The sequence below is a fragment of the Microtus pennsylvanicus genome, chromosome 7 (assembly GCF_037038515.1).
Source record: "Microtus pennsylvanicus isolate mMicPen1 chromosome 7, mMicPen1.hap1, whole genome shotgun sequence".
Taxonomy (NCBI): domain Eukaryota; kingdom Metazoa; phylum Chordata; class Mammalia; order Rodentia; family Cricetidae; genus Microtus; species Microtus pennsylvanicus.
This window is the reverse complement of record NC_134585.1, coordinates 107379704-107403201: the sequence shown is the minus strand read 5'-3', so window position 1 is coordinate 107403201 and position 23498 is coordinate 107379704. Positions and strand designations below refer to the sequence as shown.

At 47.6% G+C, this 23498-nt stretch overlaps 1 protein-coding gene across 1 annotated transcript; it reads right to left on the bottom strand.

Annotated features, from left to right (window-relative positions):
• Positions 1-3872: 3872 nt before the first annotated feature.
• Strip1 (striatin interacting protein 1) lies at positions 3873-23038 on the bottom strand. The gene is made up of 21 exons (XM_075981643.1): positions 22615-23038; positions 19487-19556; positions 18692-18766; positions 18211-18345; positions 17991-18111; positions 16910-16978; positions 15841-15947; positions 15604-15731; positions 13102-13284; positions 12548-12765; positions 11629-11694; positions 11461-11524; positions 10504-10575; positions 9756-9830; positions 9487-9584; positions 8293-8419; positions 7979-8079; positions 7227-7293; positions 6638-6742; positions 5915-6119; positions 3873-4791 (listed from the first exon to the last, which is right to left on the bottom strand). Exons 1-21 carry the CDS (start codon positions 22885-22887, stop codon positions 4544-4546), a joined length of 2607 nt encoding a protein of 868 aa, XP_075837758.1. The 5' UTR covers positions 22888-23038; the 3' UTR covers positions 3873-4543.
• Positions 23039-23498: the final 460 nt, after the last annotated feature.

Below are 23498 nucleotides of genomic sequence, written 5' to 3'. Positions count from 1 at the left end.
GCACACTAAGAGGGTATGCCGAAGAGACAAGGGTAGGAGGGTCACAGAGTCCATCTCTAAATCACAGTTGTGACAGGAGCATTGACTCCACAGAAGAATTGCAGGGCCCGAGCCAAGCTGACACATTAGTCCAGGCTACCTACCTCAGACATTGACACATCAACCTGAATCGCCAGCCAAAAGTACACACTCTCTATGCCCCAGAGAACAGAACCCAGCCTAGACAGAACTTCAGTAGGCATTTCCTGCCCCAGCTGAAGGAGCATATAGCTCCCATCCCTCCAGCCTCCTTGGCTCCCTTTCCACTCCATGGCTGTAGGCTCTCCCAGCCCAGTCTCTTGTCCATGGCCTGGGGCTCTGGAGCCCACGGTAGGACCTTCAGATGGAATGGTAGACTGTGGTATCCTTTTCACCTGGACCTTCAAGATGCCTAACACAGCAACTGGCCCAGGGCAGAGAACAGAAGGAAGGTCTGTCCTTCAAGGACTTGTTTTCTAGGAGATAGAGGAAGCATATGCAAATTCACAGATCAGAATTAGAAGGGCATCAGAGATGCTAATGGTTACCTATTTATAGCTGTCCCTTGCCGGCCAGGTATGAAACTCCATTACCTGTTACCCTAGTCAGTCCTTGCAACAGCTGCTATCACTAAGGCAAACATTACAGGTAATGAGGCTGGGAGCCCCATTAGCTCAAGGACAGTCAGGGAGTAAAGGTCAAGGCTTGGATTAAAGTCAGGGCTATCTGGGCATGGCAGTACCCACTTTTCACCCAGCAGAGTCAAACTATGAAGTTAGTTCCAGGCCACCAGAACTACATAGTGAGACCCACTACATAGTGAGACCCTATCTCAGAAGGGGGGGGGGTCAGAGCTGTCTGACTCCCAAGAGAGCAAACTCCCTTTTAAAGAGACAACCTGAAGTTGACTGTACCAAGTACCAAATGATGATAGCCTCTACTTGCCATTAAGTAATCGGTTTATTACACCACAGACAGGAAGACAGCCTCCAGAGAAATAAACCCAACAAGGACAGAAGGGGTAGCTAATGTAGGAGAGTCCACTGAGACCAGGAGAGGAATAAATCCAGGCTCAAGGCTGGACCAAATGGAACAGACCTGTTATCCCAATTATTTGGAAGGCTGAGGCAGGAGGATTACAAGATAAGGCCTGCTGGGGTTACAAGGCAGTTCAAGACCAGATTGAGTAGAATTATTGAGATCATACCGCAAAATAAAAAGCAGAGGGTGCTGTGGATGGATCTCAGGGGCAAAGTGCTTCTTAGTGTGTACAAGGCCCTGGTTCATCTCCTAATGTGTCAAACAGAACAAAACGCAAACACAAAAACACAGCAGTAATCCAAGTTACTGTGAGGGTACACTCAGGGTTAGCCAATAGCTAAGACAAGGCTAAGCCTGGGTGGCCCAGATAGGGCCTAAAGCAAGGGGCGTTTGCCATGAATCTTCTGTGCTAGGGGACCCTGTCAGAGCCAATACCAAGTAAGTACGGTAAACAAATGAAGGACTGAGCAGTGGCAGCGAGTGCCAAGGGATGGCAATGATTAAGGGGGTGGGAGTGGGGAGTACATGGTTACTGCAGAGATTGTCTGAATTCTGGCTCTGTCCCTTACTTTTGTTCGCCCTTGGGCGAGTTCTTTCCCCCTTCTGCAGCAGCTTGCACATTCGCAAAACTGGGCTTGCGGCAACCTACGTGGTGCACTCGCTGCTTTTCCTGCTGTGGCAATGTCCCTGGCAAAAGTGACTTAAAGAACGGTTTTGGCTCATAGTTTTTGGGGACACATGCGTCATGGAGGAGGATGGTGAAGGGGGTGTGAGGTGGCTGGTCCACATTTTGTCTGCTCAGTCAGAAAAAGACAGGGACGAATGCTGGCGTTCAGTCCTCTTCCTCCCCTTTTCTTCTCCGTCTATGCTTATGGTAAGTCTTCCCTCCCTCAGTTAACCCTCTCCAGAAATGTCCCCATTAGATACACCTGGAAGTGCACTTCTTAGGTGATTCTAAATCCAGTCACGCTGACAGTGAAGAGCAACCATCCCATGAGGCTATTATGACAGGTGTTCTGTTTAATCACTACTATGCAGAAAATGCGACTGGGAGACACCTAATGGTGCATCTGGTCCCTGTTTAGCATCCAGTAAATGAATCTTTGAGAGGATACGGCCTTGGGGTAATCCATCCCTTGGTGCTTTAAGGAACACTGGACCCTTCTGGGTAACTCAACCATTTTCAGAATGCCTTCATGTACATCTCATCCCCTAGACGAGATAGTCAGCCTCCAAGATATTTACATACAAGGACCTGTGTTCTGAGGAGCAATATGACAGTACCACACCACAGTTGTGAGAAGCTGTTTTGCTCCCCTCCATGTGCCCAGGCTCAATGGCCTCTTGTTTTTCTGCAAGGCAGAAGAGAGTCTGGGAAGTCTACAAAGAAGAGCAGTGGTGGTCAAAGCCTCAGGCTACACGATTTCAGAAACTGAGTTACATGTTGGAGTAAGACCATGAAAACCCACCTTCCCCAGACAGAAACCTCAGCATCTGCCCTTACTATCCGTTCCAGCTAGCAGCAGCAGATCCACCATGCATATAGCAACAATAGATCCAACATGCATACAAGCAACAATAGATCTAACATGCATACAAGCAACAGTAGGTCCAACATGCACACAAGCAGCAGCAGATCCACCATGCATGCAAGCAGCAGCAGATCCACCATGCATGCAAGCAGCAACGGATCCACCATGCATGCAAGCAGCAGCAGATTCCCCATGCATGCAAGCAGCAACGGATCCACTATGCACACAAGAATGATAGGGCTTGTTTGTCCTGTGCAGTTACTTTGGAGGAAAAGAGCCAATCATAGGGCCTCTCCATCCCATAAGGCTCTGTGACTTTTAAGCTCTGACCCTTCCACCTATATTAACCATGCACCCACATTAAAGCATGCGGCTTAGCAGGTCACAGACCTAGCAGGCATTGAATCTAAATATCCACAGAACAGACTTGTCCTGGAATATTTCCTTTATCAGTCAAGACCCTCTCCCCCTTAGAGATTTAAGACCTCATGCATGTTGCCTTCAGGGAGCTTCTTGGAATTATGAAAAAAAAAAACAAAAAAACCCAGTCCTGTCACTAAAGTTACAATGAGGATCAATCTGAAGGAAAAGAAGGTTGAGGCAGACATGATCAGGTACCTGAGCCAAGTGAGGTCCCAGGACTCAAACAGACACATTTCCCTTGTTTCTTCCTTGGCCATAGAAGCTACACACTTTCTCCACCACTCTCGCACCATGACAGATTCCCAAGGGCATACAACTTTCCTTTGTCCCCAACACCTCTGTTCCAATCAACTGACTCCTCTTTAACTGAGCACTAACTAGCTTGACTGAGGACACTCAGGAGTGTGATCCAGAGAAACCTGAGTTTTCTATAGAAACTATAGCAAGGCCAGTAAGTAGTTCAGAACTACAGTGACCCACACCCTAAAGCAATCCTAGACTGATGTGGGCAGATGATCAAAGTACCAATTTCTCCTTCCCTCCACACTAGATAGGAGAGGCAGGCAGGCAGGCAAGTGGGTGGCCTCTCATGCTGGTGGGAAGTGGTCCTTGAGAACTGGAGATTTTCAGACCATATTTCTGAGAATCTCATGCAGCCTAGGCTAGCCTTGAATTATGTAGACGAGGATGACCTGGAACCTTTGATTCTCCTGCTTCCACCTCTCAAGTGCTGAGATTACAAGTATGCACTGCCATGTGGTGCTGGGGACCAAACCTGGGGCTTTTTACCTGCCAACCAAGCACTCTACCCTGAGCTACAACCCTAGCCCCCAGAGCCTATATAGACAACAACAGGGATAGTTTTGCTTTCTTTTAATGTAAACAGAATACACAAACACATTAAAAACCCCACCATGACACAAGAGAACACAGAGAATTTTATATATTTACAGGCCATGGCAATCAAGAGGAAAATGGCACCTCTGACTTTGGGAAGCCTTGCTCTATCTTTGATCACATCCAAAATCAGGGTGCAGAAGCTGTGGTTTCTATCACTTCTGGACAAACTCCCCAGGATGCTGGAATGGCATGTCACCCCCACAGCACAACCAAAGTGTCAGTTTTCAGTTCTTGACCCTCACACCAATCTCTCCGTCTTGACCAACCGACATGTCAAAACTGCTCAGGAGTCAGTGTGACCTTGAGATTCAGTTGCTGATGAGAAGGGATGCAAGGCCCGTCTCAGCTTTTCCCAGCCTACGGCTAATTGTGAAATAGGTTGCAATCAGTCATGACCAAGAAGGGAGGGTAGAAACTGGGGAAGTGGAGAAAGAGTAGATTCCAGCTTGGAGGTGACTGCTCCTGAGTAGGATGCTGGGAGTCAGGCAGAGGTCAGCCTAGATGTCCTCACAGGCCCAGGGCTGGCTGTAAGGACTCAATGGAGCTGTGCTGCCATCTGGAGGGCATGACGAGAACTGCAGCAATGATGAGGACAGTCCCTCACGGGTGATGAGATGAAGTTTCAGTCCTCACTGCAGCAACTCTTCCCAGGAAATAGGCTTAGAGAAGACCTCCCTTTCTAGCCACAGGTCATAGTTCATCTGGAAGTCCTCAGGTAGATCTACCCGCTGGCCCAAAACGCTCTGCAGGCAATTGTCCACTGGCAAGAAGTCAGGGTTGCTGTGGGTCCGGTCATAGCGCCGGGCATTGAAGCGTTCAATGTTGGCACGGAGAGCACACTCCTCTGCCTGAAAGTCCCAAGGCCGGGCATCAAGATCTGGGACAAAGCAAAAAATCTCAGTTAGGAGTCCAGCCCTGTAGCAGCTCCCCATGAGTAAGACTATGATCTTTAACAGGAGATTACTTCCAAGCCCCATCCTCAGGAAGATGAATAGAAATTATTTCCCAGAAGTAGAGGACAGACAAATATAAGGAGAAAAATCCAAAACTACTGAGAAAGAGGCTTGTTCTCCAAAATATGTAGACTCAGACGAGAGCCCCTGGAAAAAACACTTCTAAACATGAAGTCTCCTTGGTTCCAGGGGACAGAAGTGCAGCCCTGAGACTCCCTCATTTGTCCCTCCCCTCACCTCCCTGACAAGACGTCATGTGCTAACTTGAGCCCAGATGCTGGATACGGTGTTGCAGTGCTGTGACTGTAACAATGTAACAAACAACACCCAGACAGCAGTTAGACTGAGACAAGATACCATAGGTATCCAGAGACCCGGACACAGGAAGGTTCAGGGACTAAGTGCAGTCTATTCTGACAGAGGGCACACAGGAGAGCACAGGCACCTGTGTGTGCTGGGATCTGTAGAGCAACTCTCAGCAGGTACTGAGGGATCCTACTCTGTGCCTAGAGTCCTGGGTGTGACAGAGACCGGCTGCCAGCAGATAATAAGAGGTTTGAAAAGAAAGTTGTGGACTATGGGAGCAGGGAAATGAGTGAGTGTCCTTTCCCTGCCTTAGTGTTTGACTTCATTCCTAAGGGAAATAAGAAGTTAACCAGGAATTTTACTCAGGAGGCAACAGTATAGGGTGGGTATGTTGAAAAGATTACAGGAGTCAAACCAGAGGCAGAAACTAGAATCATAGCCGGTCAGGAACTCTTGAATTTAGGCAGCCAGAAGGCAGCTGCAACAAGGATGAAGACAGGCAGAATGTTATGGCAATTTCTAGGAATGACATGACTTAGAATGGAGAGACAGAGAAATGGATGAGCACAGACACTGAGAAGCTTTCCAAAGTCTTGCATAGAGCTCCCTTCTTGGGGCCACAAAAACTAGAGCCAGGCCCCTTTCTGTGCCTCAGGGCAGAGACAACTAAGGTACCACAGGCAAGGAGTCAAAAGTGCACCTTGTCCCACCCTCTCCCAACCCTGTTTCAAAGTGCCTCACCGTTGCCATACGCCCAGTCATCGTTCAGCCGATGTCGCACCTTCTGGTAGATGGCAGACATTGTCTTCATGTTGCTCTTGCGCCACTGTCGCCCTAAGTACTTGGTCTGCACTTTGAGCAGCTTTAGCACGTAGAGCTGCATCATGGCTTGCTTCACCTTTAGGGCCCGCTTCAGGATGGGTGCCGACTTGAACACCACCAGCATCTGGGCAGGCACAGTGGCAGCGATGATGAGGAAAGGAGTAGGTGTGTGCCACTACATGGTCACTTAACCCTTCTGGGGTAGGAACAGGGCCACAAGCCATGCAGTTTCTCTTGAACTCCCTGCTTGCTGGTACATGGAACTTACAGGCAAACCACAAAGGTTGGTCACCCTAAATATGAATCACTCTGTAATCTAATTTCTGAGAACTCATGGACCTGCCCTGTCCCAAAGGCATCCCAGGGTTAAAGCTGCTCTTGGACTCCTGACTATCATTTCCCAATCAGGATCAAGAGGCTATGGAAAAGTATTGTGAGGGGGGGAAAGGTATCTGTTTCAGGGCATGACTGGGAATCTCTTCCAACTTCCAGTTCTACTCAGCAAAGAACCAGAAGTCTGAGGGAGGACAATGCTTCTCACCAGCCTCACCCTGAGGACTCCCTGTCCCAGCTGAGGAGAAGTATAGCATGTGGCAGTGCTCTATGAGACCCCAGTTCCAGGACGCCTCAGCACTGACTCACCATGGTCCTTGAATGTTTCCACTTTGTTAGCTTGTTCAAGATCCGAAGCAGGTTGATGCAGGAAAAGAGGTTCCTCCAGCAAAACTGGTTGTTGTCCCCTGCTTCCTGCAAGGAAAAGCCAGAGACATCACAGCTCTCACAGCTACAGGCTGCTCAGCAGTGTCCAAAGGCCTTGACAAATACACGGCAGCGGCCATGTTTCAATGCTTCTAGCACAAAGTTCCCTCGTCTCACAGCCAAAGGGAAACTCCACCCCACAAGTTGACAGAGAAACAAGAACTTAACAGACTTTTCCTGCAGGAAACATGGGCCACAAAACTAGGGACCATGGCCCCAGATTTTAGTGGGAAGATGCAAGCAACTAGAGTAGGCAAATTCTAGGTCAGCAGCCCCTGCAGGACATACTCCTTTACTAGCCCTACCCCCGCCCCCAATCGCTCTGCTGTATAACACCCCTCCCCGACTTTAAGGCCATTTCTGGTACTTTAAAAGCTAAAGGTGACCTCTTCTGGAAGACACCTCTATCTATGTGGGGGAGGCAATCCTCATAGCATAGCAAAGGGATAGCCAGGGGATCCCAGCCACTCACCAGACTCTCTGCAGTTAGCTCTGGAAGCTCATTGACCACGCAGTGAGGGTAATCCAGGACAGAAATGCTGCAGAACGCAACAAGACCCAGGTGCTCATCGTGAGCAAAGGCTGGGTCTGCCAGAGTAGCCATGGTTCAGTTGAAGCAGAAGTAGCAATCTAGCTTGCTTGCTCTAACCCAGTCTCCCTGACCGTAAGATGAAAAAACATCTGCTACAATACGTGTACAGTTTCCCTGTGACTGGACCAGTTTGAAATCTAATTCGTAACTGCAAGGCAGGGACACACTACTGCAGCTTTCCCCATAACACAAATCGGGGAGGTAGGGCTCAAGACTTATGATAAGATTTATGACAAGCCCTCTTAGAAGCCACAGCTAGCCAGACACTTCCCTTGTGAAGTCTACACTGATAAGCAGGTGCTGTCAGGTACAGCTGGCACAAGGTGGGTGCTAAGAATCAGACAGTGCTTTACAGTGCACAAGGCCAAGCTCCTTACAGAGAACTGGGAGGGAAAGGGAAGAAGAACAGGGGGATAGTGAGGGCAATTCTAGAGCCTCGGACAGACAGAAAGACACGAGAATAGCCAACCTCAAAATTGACACGCTGTCACTCACTTTGTCTCCTGACTGCCTAGCAAAGTCACACCCACAGATGCTCAGAAAATGTCTGCTGAACAGTCTCAACGGAGAGCCCAGCTGGAAGTCCTGCCATCTAGCTATACCACCCTTTCTTGGCCCCTGGTACTCATCACCTGTTCTTGGCAGTGATGTAGGACATGATGTTTTGATTGAAGAACTTCAGGATCAAAGGGATGCAGTTGGCAAAGACCAGGTGTTGGGCCATGTATTCAAACTGAAACCAAGAGAAGATAAATAAACACGCCCTTTGGGACCTTATTTTCTTTCCTCTAGAGATAAAAAGCCTGGCTGGAGAATCTCACATTAGAATGCTCATGCAGAGCTCAAGTGGAATCAAAAGCCAAGCCCTATTCTCTTGGGCAGGAGAAGCAGCACAGACTGAGGCGCTGGCCCAGTGCACAAGAAGGCAGACAGACCCTACAGGTACCTGGTAGACATGGTTCAACTTAAAGTGCTTGAGCAGCAGCAGCAGCACGGCAGAAATGGCCTTGACGATGACCTCCTTGTGGCGGTTCACATCTACCCCCAGCTTCATGCTCTGCAACACTGTGGTGCTAGAAACAGAAGGGCCTGGTGAGTCACCAGCGAGCACGGCACCTTCTTCCTAGGTGTCCACAGTGGGGATGGAGTCCAGAACCCTCTGCCAAAGGCTCACACCTCACAAACATTTCAGAGGTCAGCCTTAGGGATCCACCTACCCATCTCCTAAGCGATCCAGCTTGGCACAATTTCTGTCTTCCCATGATGCCACCCAAAACACTCTCAGTCCCTTTCTCTGCTTCTCCTCCAAAAAAGGAACTTCTCTAAATTCTCCCTAAGCTTTGGCCACCCTACTAACTTGAGTTCCCCAAAGCATGTTCTGTGGAACACCAGTGTGCGGAGAGGTTTTACTCTACAGTGGTAAGATGGGGATCCTGAAGTTGGATAAATTTAGGAAGCACTGAGTTACAGCTGTTTCAAATCTACAGAAGAGGAACACAGTATTTCATTATCAAGACGGCCTACTTTCTGTGAACCTCCCTGTGGTAGGAGCTAATCTCCCTCACCTGGCCATCACCACCAGATTAGGGGGGATCCACTCAGAACAAGGCACTCCTGGCCAGCAGGCCAATCAGGTGTGGGCCTGGGTCCTTTCTCAGTGTAGTACAGTCTCAGGCTGTTTCTCTCTCATGGAAAGATCTGTCAGCCAGAGGTGAACAAACCCTGGAGTTCCACTCTCTCCTCTGACATTTGCCAGGATTCAGCCTGCCAGTTCACCGGCCAGCAGGAGAGACTCCACACCAGTACAGGCTCTGTGGTGGCTAACAAGCAGACCAGAAGTTACCTCTCCCATGCAGGGTGTGCCAACCACATGTTTCTAGGAGGGCTGAGAAGTTCACTGCCCCATCTATTTTACAAAGGAAAACTGGCATTCCTAATTTACTGAGAAGTTCACTCGGTGACAGTCCGTGCTGGGATTCAGGCTAAGCTATTTCTCTACCCAGGGAAACTTATCCAGTAGTTCCCTTCATCTGAATCAGAAATACCCTGGACTTAAGTAGCAAAGCTGGACCAACAAAAGAAAGCAACCTGAAAAACACTGGCCCTCTTCCTTCTACCCACTGATAGCACTGATACTCACGGCATCTCCTCAGGCAGAACATCTGCCAGGATATTGATTGAGTCTGTTTTGGCTTTTGATGTGGGAGCTGCAGCCAGTAGGATCTTCAGGAGGGCAATCTGGGAAAAGCAGACCACTTAGATGGGCATCAGAGCCCAGGACCATAATGGAATCCTGAGAAATGGGACTCCTGCAGGTCTGCAGGGGTAAAGGAGACCAGCCTATGGGGTATCTCACCACAGATGCCTACTGATAGGCCCCAAGACTGGTCCCAGACACAGAGCACTCACCATATACTGAGGCAGGCTGGGGAGCAAGCCTTGGTAGAGGGTTTCTGCAGGAACTTGCTCAACTTCCTCTTCTCCCTTTAATACAAGTCACAGATACAAAACCTACATCCAGGTACAGTCTCCTGAGCTAGACCCTCTAAGCAGCAAAGTGAAGAGTGACACTGATGATGATGCCAGGAGCCTCACTTGCAACAGTTTAGTTAGTTCTTTCTGTGCATGGTGTTCTGCCTGCATATGTATGCCTGCATACCAAAACTCATTATAGATGACTGTGAGCCACCATGTGGTTGCTGGGAATTGAACTCAGGACTTCTGCAAGAGCAACCAGTGCTCTTAACCTCTGAGCCATCTCTCCAGCCCAGTCTAGTTAATTTTTATTATAATATTCTTCATAAGGTACCATAGTAACACATGTAACCCCAGCACTGGTTAGGCTGAGACTGGTGTTTACGAGGCCAGTCTGAGCTGTATAGTGAAGCCACCTGGGTTATAGATAGATGTTATCTCAAATAAACAAACAAGTAAATAACAGAGAAAGGCACTGGCCTATCTGTCACAGGAAGGGAACAAAGCACCAAGAGATCAAGTTTTGTGCTCGAGTTGCTTGTTGTTCAGGGACTGAAAGAGCAGGACATGGACCGGAATCTCTTCAAGGAGAGGCCAAGCTCAGGAGCAGCTTTGTGGGCCAGGCCCAGCTCAGAGACTGAGAGCAGTTGGGAACTCTATGGCTGTAGGCCTCTTAACTCACCCCTGAGAGAGGAGAGCGAAGGAATTCCTCCTCCATCTGTGCCTGGACCTCTGCAATCGACGTGTACTTGTGCTGAAAAGGGGCAGGAGAGGAGGTGCTGAGAAAAACACCCTTATTCTCTGGCCACACTCCCCCTCACCTGCCCACACACAGTGGCAAAGATCCAAGATTTTATTCTGGTCTTGAGAGAGTTAAGTCACATCACAGATCCCTATGAAACTGCAGACTTATAATAGCTTTCTAAGGAGGCATCTACTTCTGACAGCCTCTGTAAAAAGTAAGTTCATAGTCAATAAGCAAAACGCAAACTAAAGTGGGGGAAAGGGCTTCCAAAAGCAAAAATGACAGGGAAAAAGACATCAGAGGCAAAACTCTGTGCTCAAAATCCTAGCTGCAGAGACCATTTGGTACCACTAATTTCAAAACTGGACGTAAAACTATTACATCCAAATACATTAGAAGTACTTCTCCTGATCCCTGGTGTCTCCCCCACCTCATCCTTACACCCACAGCTCCCACAAGCAGTGAGCATGGAGAAAAACATGATAGTCTTGGCCCCAGCCCTGTCTTTAGACTCCACCTGGCTGCCCGCCTGTAGCTCTCTGTCTGGAACTGGGTAACTGAAGCTGCCTGATTCCTACAGTATGCTCTTAGCACAGCCACAATGGTGCTCATTAGCCTTGCACCCCAGCCATTCCATGGACAGCGAAGCTGACAATGTCATCTCCGCCGGCAACTCCTCTCAAATCTTCAAACTTGGCTCAGGCAAAGGGAAGGCTACACTACTTACAGGCGTCTTGAACTCTGAGGCTGGTGTATAACACACCCCTAAAAGACATCACAGCTAAGAAGAGGTGCTTCCCAGGCTATTGCTGGCAAACAATAACCTGAAAGCCTTGTCCCTTCTCACTTGTTCACCTGGGACCAAAGGCCAAAAGTTCCCTTTGGGCCACTTACTTGTTTCAGTGTCTTGATGCTTTCGTGGATTGGCCTTGGCAGCCCCACCACTGTGTTGGTGTCACTGGAGAATAAAGAAGACCTTGTGCTGAGCCCAGACACCCACACACCTGCCCGCTGCCCCAAGGCCAGGTGAGTGAACTTCAAAGGAACTCAGGTCACACTCACCTGCCCAGAGTGTAGCCTATGAACTTGCTGCGGCTGGATTCAAGGAACATCTCGATATCTTTCTCTCTACCACAGGAAGGAAGAGGGACATTTTATCAAGTTCCATCTCAAGGGGTGCTACTGTCACAGGCCTGTGTTCTAACAGACAAAGCAGCTCCAAATTGTGATTTCAAGACAAGAAAAGATCTCTTACAATAAGGGGAAAAAATCTGAATTCCAGCTACTTTGATTTTTATATAATTTTGTTGGGTTTATAAACTTGATGTTTATATTTCTATAATATTCATGGCTAGCTGACTCAAATTCAGGGAGGTATATTAAACTTAAAAGCACAAATTATTCTAACAATAGTAATATTTAATACTTACAGACACCAAGAAGTTTGAGAGATATGAGCTATAGACTTCAAAAAGGTCATTTTCTTGTCTCAACAGAAGCACCTTGGCTTTGGGGGGTGACCTGTTCTACATTCTACTCACAATATCCAGAAAGCTGAGGACTCGCCCCTTTACATCAGTTTATATACACATCTATTCATTGAGCTGCTGCCTATAAAGATCCACAACTTCAGCTACCTTCCCCTCTGACTTCCAAGGATACTGCTCAATGCATTAAGTGGTTTTGTGAAACTCTTCATCTATCATTTTATATAAAATGCCATATACAACTCCAATACGAGTGGGGATAGGTTTGCCATTTTTTTCCCTCTCTTCACTCTTGAGTTTGACCAGTTCAAATTACTGAAGCAAGAACTGCACTGGGTTGTTTTATGTCACATCAGCAAGGCCATCCTCCCAGAAGCAACCCCGACGGCACAGAACAACTTAAGGTCATCTAAGCCTTGCAGAGGAGCTCAGGTCAGCACTGGCCTGAGGATTTGAGGGCTCACTTCAAGACTGCTCTAGAACTTGAGACTCACCTGACCTTGGGAGCCCAAGGGAGCCCTTTTGGGCAGGTGAGTCTGTCAGTCTGAGGGTGCTGTAGTGGGGGAGGCATCACCTCATCTCGCTCAAGGGGAAATGTCTCCCCCTCCAGGCTGTTGTCATCATCATTCTCCTCTTCCTCTTCTCGAGCGTCATCAGCCTTATAGGGATCCCGCTCGTTGAAGGCATCTAAATTGTCCTGCTTTATCAGAGCCTGAAAGCAAGGGGAGGGAGCTAAGAAATCTAGCCAACTAAAGAGATGATGGCAGAGGGAAACAGTTCACATGGAACAGAAAGACATCAGATAGGGAGCTGTGACACCAGCGAATACAGAGAAGGAGTTAAGACTAGAGTGACAGACCATTTCCTGCCCCAGCACCTCACAAGCTGCCTAGATCTAAGGATCCACTACACACAGGCCTGGGGCTGGAGACATGCAGCCTGATGGGAGCTGATTTCTAATATCCAGCTTACCTCAGGAGCATGCGCTCCCACCCACTCCATGTACTCTGAGATCTCTCAGGAGTCCTGGGGTCCTCTGTTGCCTCACCTTGTGTTCTCGCCGGCCCCGTTTCTGCTGCTGCTCAATCAGGTCTGAAGCAGAAGCTGGTGGGGAGGCAGCCCTCATGTTGCGGATCACCTTGATGCTGTCCTCAGGCAGTGGGGGAAGGCCAAGGAGAGCACGCTTCTCAGCCTTCATGCTCTGCAGCTCCTCAAAGCCACCTAGTGTGCACTGTGTAAAACGGAGATGCAGAGCCTAGGTCACCATGTCCTTGGTGATATCATTTTGCTAACAAGCATGCACGACACCATCAGAACCCACACCTTATAGAGACTCATAAAGATCCACCCTTGGACGACAAAAAAAAAAAAACAAAAAAAAAAAAACTAAAGCCATCCAAGAATTCAGTGCTCTGTACAAGGAACAAGAGAAAAGGGAGCAAGAAAAAAATAAAACACCAGCTGGTGGAAGCTGACACATGATACATGCAATTCTGTACATTATGATATAGTCTCTAATTTTAAAAAGAAGCAGATTGAGCAGGGTGTGGTGGCACATAACTTATAATCCCAACTCTTCTGAGGCAGAAGCAGGAGGATCACCATAATTTTAAGTTCAGCCTGGTGCATATAGCAAGTTCCAGGCTACTCAAGGCTACACAGAGACTATGTTTTTAAACCAAACAGACAAAATCTAGAGTAGAGCCAGTTCTTAGAAATGTCAGCAGATTGATGCTTCAAGGCTGTACATGTCAGTCTTCCAAACAAAACTAAAGCATACTATGTGTTGCTCAAATAAAATAATATACAAAAAACCCTCCTGTGTAAATTCACTAGAAGCTCAAGCTCTAGCCCGGCAGTCACTGTGGCTGCTCAGTGCCACTGTGTCTAAGTAACTCAGCTTCCTCTCAGCCTGAGTGAGGCTTCCTGAGGAACCAGCAGGTCTGGTCAAGATAAAGCTTGTGCACACCCTAAGAGGCTCTAAACTCACTAAGCTCTGACTGCAGAGCAAAAGGGAGACCCCCCACTTAGTATAGTGCTCCTCTGGAGAAAGTACTCCCTGCTTGCCCTGAGTTTGGAATCTGACAGTGCCCCCACCCTAAAGGTGATGGCCAGTCCACCCAGTGTCCATTCCCTTCCCGTGGAGAAACCGTCCACTTCACAGTACACTCTGGAAACAGGCTAGCTAGAGGCTCACTCTTGTTTCTTCAAAAGACACCTTACTGGGTTGGAGAGAGAGCGCCACTGTTCAAAGCTAATCTCAACCCAGGTAACCAAAGTCATCTGCCCAGTGGACTATAACTATATCAGTTCCATCTTTGCCGCAAACCACTTTACAAACATAGGCTTCGGAAGGGTCTCCAAGAGGCGTCTTGTTTGAAGATGGAGCTGTTGTATGATTAGAAATGGCTTCAACAAAAGTCAGGGAGCCAATCTAGTCAATCTAGTATGACTATGTCCTGCCTGCCCCTACTCAGCTTTTTTTTTTTTTCTTTTTTGAGACAAGGTCTTACCATGTAGTCCTTGCTGTCCTAGAATTCACTCTGTGGACCAGGCTGGCCTCAAACTCACAGGGATCTGCCTGCCTCTGCCTCCTAAGTCCTGCGGTTAAAGGCATGCACCACCATACCCTGTATTTCTTTTTCATCTCTTTTCTGTAACTTTTTAAAAACTGAGCCTGGTAGCAGATACTGACGAGGCTAAGGCAGGAATATTTCAAGTTTAAGACCAGACCTTGTGTCAAAATAGAAACTAAACAGCTAAGGAGATGGCTCAATGGGTAAGAAAAGATGAGGATCTGAGTTTCAATCCCAGTCCCATGTAAAAAGCCAGATAAGTCACACATTAGCCTGTAACCCTGTAACCCCAACAGCAGAGTGGAAGTAGCAGGGCTGCCAGCTTAGCACCAGGTTCAGTTAGATCCTGCCATAAGGGAATATGCCAAAGAAAGATAGAGCAGGAAACTGGTCTCTGAGCATGGGTGTGTGCAACTATGCATGCATGTCACTGTACCAAATGCATACTCACATGCACAAGAAATAAGTAAATAAATAAGCAAAAACAGTACCAGTGTAAGTAAATAGTCTGTTTACTTAGCATGTTCAAGGTCCTAGATTCAATCTGTAATATCACTAAACAAATATTTTTTAAACTAAGTAGTTACATATTCACATAATTCAGTATTCAAAAAAATGTAGTTATTCATCATTATCCATGGGAGACTGGCCCCAGGAATTTCCCCTCACCCCTCTCCCACAGGAAGGTATCACGTCCCTCAGAAGATGGAATGGGACTTGCATATAACTTAGGTATAAACTTCTGTAAGCTTGAAATCATCTCTAGATGATTGTAATACCCAAAGCTTTGTAAATCACTGCTACTAGTTAGGGAATAATAACAACATAGTCTGTACAGTCTACAGACCTCATTCTATGACCTGCACTTGGATGCATATATGGATGAAAATCCACAGGTACAGAGGGCCAACTGTACAAAGATGCCTTTCCTGCCTCGTCTCCTAGCATATGAGTGCCCCCAAGAAGGTGCTCACCAATACGGTCTTCCAGAGCAGCAAGAGAACTTTCTTCATGGGGAAGTGGGGTGCATGGCCGCTGCAAAATTTGGTCACCATCCCAAATAGCATGATGGCAAATGGCTCATTGTTGTACAGGGGAGACCCTGGAAGTGACTCAAAGATATCAGGATCCCAGCCAGTAACAGGACCCACCAAAGCCCCCCAGTCTCAGCTCCCAGGTGAGGCCTTAACAGAGGATCCCCAGGGCCCTACCTAGCTCAGCTCTGAAGGTCTGCCGCATCGTTCTCCACTCGGCCTTATCACCCTCGCAATCCTGGTGAACAGTCTCCACAATCAGGTACATGATGTTGAGCAGAACCCTAAGCGCAAGACAGGGGACCGAGGGCACTCTCAGCCAGGAGTGGGGGTATATGCTTGAAATACCAGTTCTTGGCAAGCTGAGGCAGGAGGGTCTCAAGTTTCGGGCCAGCTTGGGCTACACAGTGAGTGCTAGGCTAGCCTAAATCATATATGGAGTCTGTCTCAAACAAACAAAATGTGAAGGAGGAACCATTGGGCTTTCACGCCCCCTGGCTAAGATGTAAACACTCATGCATGTGGTAGAAGGCTGTTACAGAGAGACACCCAAGAAGAGAACCGACACCTGAGGATCTTTACTCGGGTCGAGACTATAACTCACTCTATATCTGCAGTGTCTGAACAGAGCTTACTCAGAGCCGACAAATATGAACAAGAATGGCCTGCAGAATGTTCTGCCCTATGCCTCCTGGAGAGAAAAAACAAAACTGACTAGAGGAAGAGACTGAGGTCAAAGCAGGGCAGGATCAGAAGGAGGGCAGAGTTTCCGGGGAGAGTGGAAGCAGGCAGTGAATGCAGAGACAGTGCCTACAGTGAGGAGAATCACACTCCAACTCCAAAACCAGATTTCAGTCCTACAACATGGGAAGAGGACCCTCTCTTTAGCAGTTCTAGTCCTGTACAGACACGAAGCATGGCTGAATTGTCAGGAAAACCAGTATAGATGGGATCAAACTGTGCACAGTGGGTGGTGGGAGCCCAAGAGCAATGCCCTGGTTTTTGTCCACATTAAATATACTCTATGACCAATTTCTTAGCTGCTCTATTAAGTGACTTGAGCCGAGATTTCCTCTGGATTTTCCAGGCCCCTTCCCTCCCCTAAGACATCAGGGCCTACTAATGACTCCGGTGAGCCTATCACCTGAGCTGACTGGTGTGCAACAGGAATGCACACACAGCTAAGAGATGCTCAGCTTTGCTCTGAGCTCACGCTCTGGTTCAGGGTACTTGAAGCTTGTCTCACCTCAGGTCTGTGCTGTCAGCCAGGGAGATGGCAGGCTTCCTCACTGCACTGCTGCATGCGGCACTGTTACTGCAAAGGAGATCTGAAATCAGCTTGACAGGGCCAGGGAGATAAGGGATGCCCTTCACAAGTACTGTCCCACAGGGCAACAAGAAGCTGCTATGTTTAGGCTTTACATGAGAACTTAGGACACCACAGTGGTTAAGAACTCAAGCCCTTGACCAGACTGTCAAGTCTTAAAGTGTGAATCCTGCTTACGAGTTAGTATACATGGACAAGGTAGAGTCAATTTCTGTGTCTAGTTGTCTCATCTACAGAATCAGGGTGATAACTGTATTTGAGTCATAACATGATTCAGTATACAAAATGTCCTAAAAACAGGATGAACATATGCCTGAAGATGTAGTTCTAGGTGAGTGCCTTTAGTTACTACTATAATTATTTGATTTTAATTTTGTTGTTTCTTTGGCTTTGGATATGATCTCACTAAGTAGCTCTAGCTACCCTGGAACTCACTATGTAGACCAGGCTAGCCTTCAACTTATAGCAATCTCCCTTATTTATGATGGCTGTTATCCTTAACTGAGCAGTAGCTGCCTTGTTCACGAGGACCAGAGGTGACAAGCTTTGTTGTGCCTACATGTTAAGTTTGGGCTTGGTGTCCTGCTGAAGGGAAAATACAGAGGGGTGCTCAAGGTGAGCAGTTTCCTTCTGAGGACTGTTTTGGGCATGAGTGGAACCTGCCCAGGTACCAATGCTCCAACATTACAGAGCATGCGGACCCAGCACAGGAACCCAACACTACTTTCTATCAGCATGGGAACCTCTCACCTCTCTCTGTTATTTTATTTTCTCATCTCTCTCTCTACTATATGATTTTCCAAGGAATCATTAAGCAGCTTCTCCATTACTCAACCTTATATGTTCCAAATAGCCTGAGAACAGAGACCCTTCACCTTAAGTGGCCTATTCAGCTGTCTCAAATGTTGTTAGTTCTGCAAGCTCTAGCCCACTTCCCACTACTCCCCTCCCATTCCCTCCCCTTCCCTTCCCTACTTAGGCCCTCAACAGAAGTGCTCACTCTATTTCCATGTTCAGAAGCTCCACCAAGGCATTGAACGTGCCCACCTCCAGGAGCAGAAAGATGTTGTAGCGCATCCAGAACTGCACTTCTGCCTCTGAGCTGCACTCTCCAAAAGTACCTGCAAACCCAGGGCAGAGCTTACCAAGACCCTCCAGACACAACTAGGCACTGTCACCGGCAGAGGTGTCAGGGTTCCCTGGGGACATCATCACAATACCTTGGGCAACATAGAGAATTGCTCGAGCCACCTTGAGTCTTTTCTCCCGGGCAGTGACTTCCAAGCCATCCAAAAGCCTCATGGCATGGGTACGGTGCTGGTTGGTATCCAGCTCGGTCCACTTCTTGTCTGTCACTGCAGGGCACGAGACACTTATAACTGAACCCACATAATTCCTTACAATAAAATGGGCTGTGCTAATCTTTCAAATCAGGTCAGGAACAGGACCAGAAAGGCAAGTTACTCCTTCATAAGGGATAGGGCCACACTGCTGTTCTGTGAATTGGAATTCCCATCAGAATGCCCAGAATGCCCAGAATGCCCATGTGACATTCTACATGTCGCATCTGGCCTTGAACAACTAGTACAACAGTTTTTTTTTCATGTTCCTGGATGTCTTAGATCAGTCTGATGATGAAGAGAAACCCTGTCCTCTCCTGATGCAATATGAAGTGAACCAAGAGGGAGGACGTGCTCTCACCATGGATCCGGAAGTCCTCCTCAAAGCATTTTCGATTCATCAGGAATTCTGGTCCTTCTGTATAGCTGTAAAGCTCTGTCAAAGAACAAAGTCTCCTCACCATTACCACACTCCACATCAGTTCTCATGTGCAGCAGAGAAAGTAAGGCATTTGTTTCCAGCCCAACTATACTCCTGCCTGAGTCACAGGGATCCTTAGACTACCCTCTCTGGTTACTAGTGGGGAAGGTCTTAGAGTTCTCATGTACTCGACAGACAACACTGGCCACTTGGAAGCTCTAACTGGAATGTCAGCGGAGCATAAATCTGGGCATTTCTAGTATGATATGTATTAGACTGTGCTGTGTTAGAGGCTGACCATCACCCTGAATACGTTTCAGTGTCACCTCCTGAATAAGGATCGTGAAGCCAGGAGAAGCAGCTTATGCTGACCTTACATTATAGATCGATGACGTTAACTGTGACAGATATACAAAGATTTAAGTGCAGTGGCTAGCATTCCTGGGACTCACCACTCTTTAGAGATCTGTCCAGTTGTTGTTCAGCAAGGGGTACCACTAACTGTCTTACCCTGGGACTGGGCGATAACCAATTCAGCTGACTCTAAATAAGAGCCTTCATGAAGATAAAGGACCATCCAAAATTACTGAATACACAGTCCAAGTTAAATAACCAACTAATGCTTTAGATATCATTAATAGGAATACATAGAGAAAAATCATATCCAGTCTTAATTTTCTTAAGAACCAAGTCAAAAGTCCTGTCAAATGGGACAACGGTCTATCTATACGTTACCTGCGAGCTCTGCAGCCCACTTGTCTGTGTCAGCATACTCAAACTCCAGGTCCGGAGACTCAGAATAGCCCTAATGAATGGAAAGAATGTCACACAAAAGATCCTCCTGAGTGTTTTGCAAAGGGATAAACACAAATACCTCAGAGACACTATGGCACTACGTGACATCACTGCCTCTACTTTTTTCATCTTTTACCACAGTATTTTGTCTCCTGAGCTAGCTGAAGTCCCCTTTAAGCCCTCTCCAGCACCCTGTATTTCACCTTCAAAGCACCTACTCTAAACTAGAATTATTCACTGGATTCCTTTTTTCACTCATCCTCCTCTCCATAAGACGGTAAGTTCCTGGAAACAGAAACTCTGTTCTGCTGAACAATGATATTCACTACACACCTGTTCAACAACAAACACAAAACTTGTATTTTGTGCAGTGCCTGACCATTCCACACAGCACCGGATATCTAGAAGTTGCACTTCTTTCTGAACTGTGGACTATAAAGAGCTAAGGACAAAATGAGTACTGAAACCCTCAGCCACTTTGCTCTTATCTCAATTTTCAGTGAGAACTGACAGACAGAGAAAGCAGAAACGGAACAGATTGGCCTTCCTCCCACACACAGGAGAGAATGCAATGAGAATCTGTTAGGGATAGGTGATTCCTGAGAACACGCCATCTTGGAAGCCTTGTGCTGGGAAGAGAGGATCAGAAAAAAAAAATGGATAAAGCTAGTCTTGATTAAAATGTACTTGAAAGAACAGAGGGTAGAGGTCAGTGTAGGGCACCTCACCTACTATGTGCTAGACCCTAGGCTTACTCTTCAGCATTGGGGGTTGGGGAAGAAGCAAGTGAGATGGAGGGTGGGTCTGGGAGAACCTTATGAAAGATAATGACCATGGACAAAATGACACAATATACCACAAACAATAGCTCTACTCCTTAGTAATGGACAACAGTGGACACTTACAAGCTAATGAGTTTCTAGGCTAGGGATATAGTTCAGTGGTAGAATGATTACCTAACGTGTAGAGTCCTGGATTCATGTCTCAGCACCACCAAAACACAAATAAAATCAACAGCAATACAAATTACTGAGATTGAGTTCTCATTTACGGAATGGGAATGACAAAAATCTGCTTTTCTTACCACTTTTTTTGACAATTTCATATACATTATATAATGTATTGTGATCATATTCACAATCAAATCCATTACCCTTTCTTATCCCCTCCCAATGTACTTAAGTCGAGACAAGGTTTTACTGTGGAGCCCAGGCCTTGAGCTCTGATCCTACTTCCTCAGCGTCCTGTGTATTGAGACTGGAAGCCCGCCTGGCTGCCTTGGCTAATTTTGAGGACATAGCACATACTGAGCTCTCCTCCCTGTCCTCTAGACATTGACTTCAGCTGTCACTAGGAGACGTGTGCAGCATCAGCATCTCTAACACAAGCAGACAGATCTCACTATTTGACGGGCCTTCCAGATGTTGGCTGTGGTGAAATCAAAGGGTAGAAAGAGAAATTAAAACGTATAATAGAGGTTGAGGGTGTAGCTCGGCAGTACAGTGTCTGCCAAGCTTGAACAAGGCTTGGAATTTGAGTCTCAGCATCACAAAATAATAAAATGCATGAAAGGGTATTTATCTCTTGGGGGTTAGTTAGGGAAATTTAAAACTTCTTTACCTGCTGAGTCATCTTGCCGACCCTAAAACATTTTCTTAAATATTTACTTATGTGTCTATCTGTGTGTTTAAGTGCATGCATGCATGCAAGTTCCCACACAGGCCAGAAGGAGGGTACTGGATCCCTAGAAGCTGGAGTTAAAGACAGTTGTGAGCTGCTCAATATGGGTGCTGGGATCCAAGCTCAGGTCCTCTAAGAGAGCAGCAACTGCTTTTAACCACAGAACCATCTCTCCAGCCTCCTAAAACATTTAAAAGAGAAAGTCTGGGGTATAGTTCAATTCTTGGGGTATTCTTCAGAAAAACTGAATAAGTCTGGTCATTAAAGGTGTTTCACAAACTTAAACTTTCATATTCCTCCATACTTGAAAGATCACTGAGAAGTGGCCACTGATGAGCCATTGTTCCACAGTAAAAGATTCCTAAAGGATCCATCTTCTGCTTTTTCAAAAAAGACCATTCTAAGCTCAGTCTCTCTATTCTGGGGTTGTTCATTTGCAACATGTTTTAGCAAGGTTCGAGCCTGCAACAAAAATGTTTGAAAGGAACTAATTTCAGAGGTATCATTGATCTCTGGTTTGAGCTGGAGCATCAAATTCGGTTAATGAGGAATTCCCTCTCAGCAAGTGCCTGACTGCTCATCACACTGGGAGTTGTCCCAGGTGGAGACTGCATAGTAAGTGCTCTGGGAATGAATGTGCTGATTAAGAAGCCCTAAAATGCTGCCACGGGTGTGTGTTCATTCATGAATTCTGCAAACGGAAGCAGTGGGAGGAATTTTAACTTGGGGCGAGGTGAATAGCTCCATACTGCGCGGGCAGAGGGAATCACAGCTCACTAGCAAGGAGAATCCGACGCCCTTTGGGTACTTCTGATCCTTAACAATTTAGTATTGGGTCCACTGGGCATACAGACACTTGTCGGTGTCTGCCCATGGCCTGATCCTACACTGGCTAAAGTTTGGAGGGGAAGCCAGGACTCACTCTCTCTCTCTGCCTCTCTCACAACACGGGCCACGCAGCACTAGAGATACAAGCTCTGTCCTAAAGCGCCCTCTAAACTCTCCTGGGTCCCCCTTCGCTGACAACTGGCGTCGCTCACCGCCCGTCCAGGACAACAGGCCGAAAATGATGAGGGGCAAAGAGCAGACCACTAACTCCGTACCCCAGGGCTGTGCCTCAGGCCACGCCCCCGGGGAGCAGACCTGCTGTCCCCGGCTCCAGGACCTTCCCCCGGGCCGCAGAGGAGTTCGAGGCAGCGCTCCGGGCTTCCCTTCCCGGGGCCGCGGGAGCTGCCAGTCTCCCTAGCTGCACGCTTCTCGGTAAAGTGACAGGCCCCAGCCCGCCTGTCAAGCCACCCGGAAGCCCGGCTGGGCCCGGAAGCTGCCCCGGTGCCGGGACCCCCTCTGCCACCCGCCCAGTGGCAGCCTCGCCCCCCTGCAGCTCTGACCTCCGAGTCTTTGCGCTGGTTGCGGTTAAACTCGCGAGCTTTGCCCCCCGGCAGGAGGCCTCCAGCGGCCCTCGGCGCCCCGGGAGGAGGCTGTGCGGTGGCAGGCGGAGGAGGAGGTGGCGGCTGGGGCTGCTTGTTGTTCACAATCAGAGGGCCGGGACAGGCGGCTGCCGGCTCCATCTTGGCTGCTCCACACCCCCGGCTCAATTCTCGGACGGGCTCCGTCAGGCAACTCTCGCGTGATTTCCTCCAGGAAATTTCCCCACTCGCCATGTTGAGTGTGGCGGAACTGTCAATTACCTCCAGGTCTTTGTCATTTAGTTTCTCTTCCCTCCTTCCAGTGGAACTAAGGAAGAGACGTGCCACTGGACTCGCGGGAATTCCTTTTTAGGTCCCTTTTAATTGGCGACATTTAACACCTTCTGCTAATCTGGGTGGAGCTGTGTCTCTGTCCCCAAACCACTGACAGGGACTTTAATGCTATAGTAGTGAACAAAAGAGATAGAATTCCAGTCTTCATGGAGTTTACATTCACATAGGGGAGATAAATGAGTAAATAAAACACAAAATAGAAATCTATGCACACTAGAGAAATCATGGGGAAGGGGGAAGGTATGTAGCAGACACTTAGACACAGCTCTTGCTAAAAAGCATTGGCTCCTTACTCGGGCCCAAAGGTAATGAAAAGCAGAAAACCCTGACATCTTTGCCTTCATTTTGTAGCCGCCTCATTTACTCTGGGTTACCTGCTGACCTCTGCACTGAGGTATAAAACTCGAGGAACATCTGTCTAAAAACTCATTTCCTTCAAATCAGAATGCCAAACACATAGGAGTAACCGAGACATTCTACTGTCACTTTTTACAGTGCCCTCTTCCAAAGAG

What these genes read in the sequence shown, in the direction of transcription:
- Strip1 (XM_075981643.1), bottom strand. Translation starts at nt 22,887, where the DNA reads ATGGCGAGTGGGGAAATTTCCTGGAGGAAATCACGCGAGAGTTGCCTG. An exon ending in ACCAGCGCAAAGACTCGGAG is followed by an intron (nt 19,557 to 22,614) that starts GTCAGAGCTGCA and finishes TCCATTCATTAG; the next exon opens with GGCTATTCTGAGTCTCCGGA. An exon ending in TTCGCTCTCCTCTCTCAGGG is followed by an intron (nt 9,831 to 10,503) that starts GTGAGTTAAGAG and finishes CTTGTATTAAAG; the next exon opens with GGAGAAGAGGAAGTTGAGCA.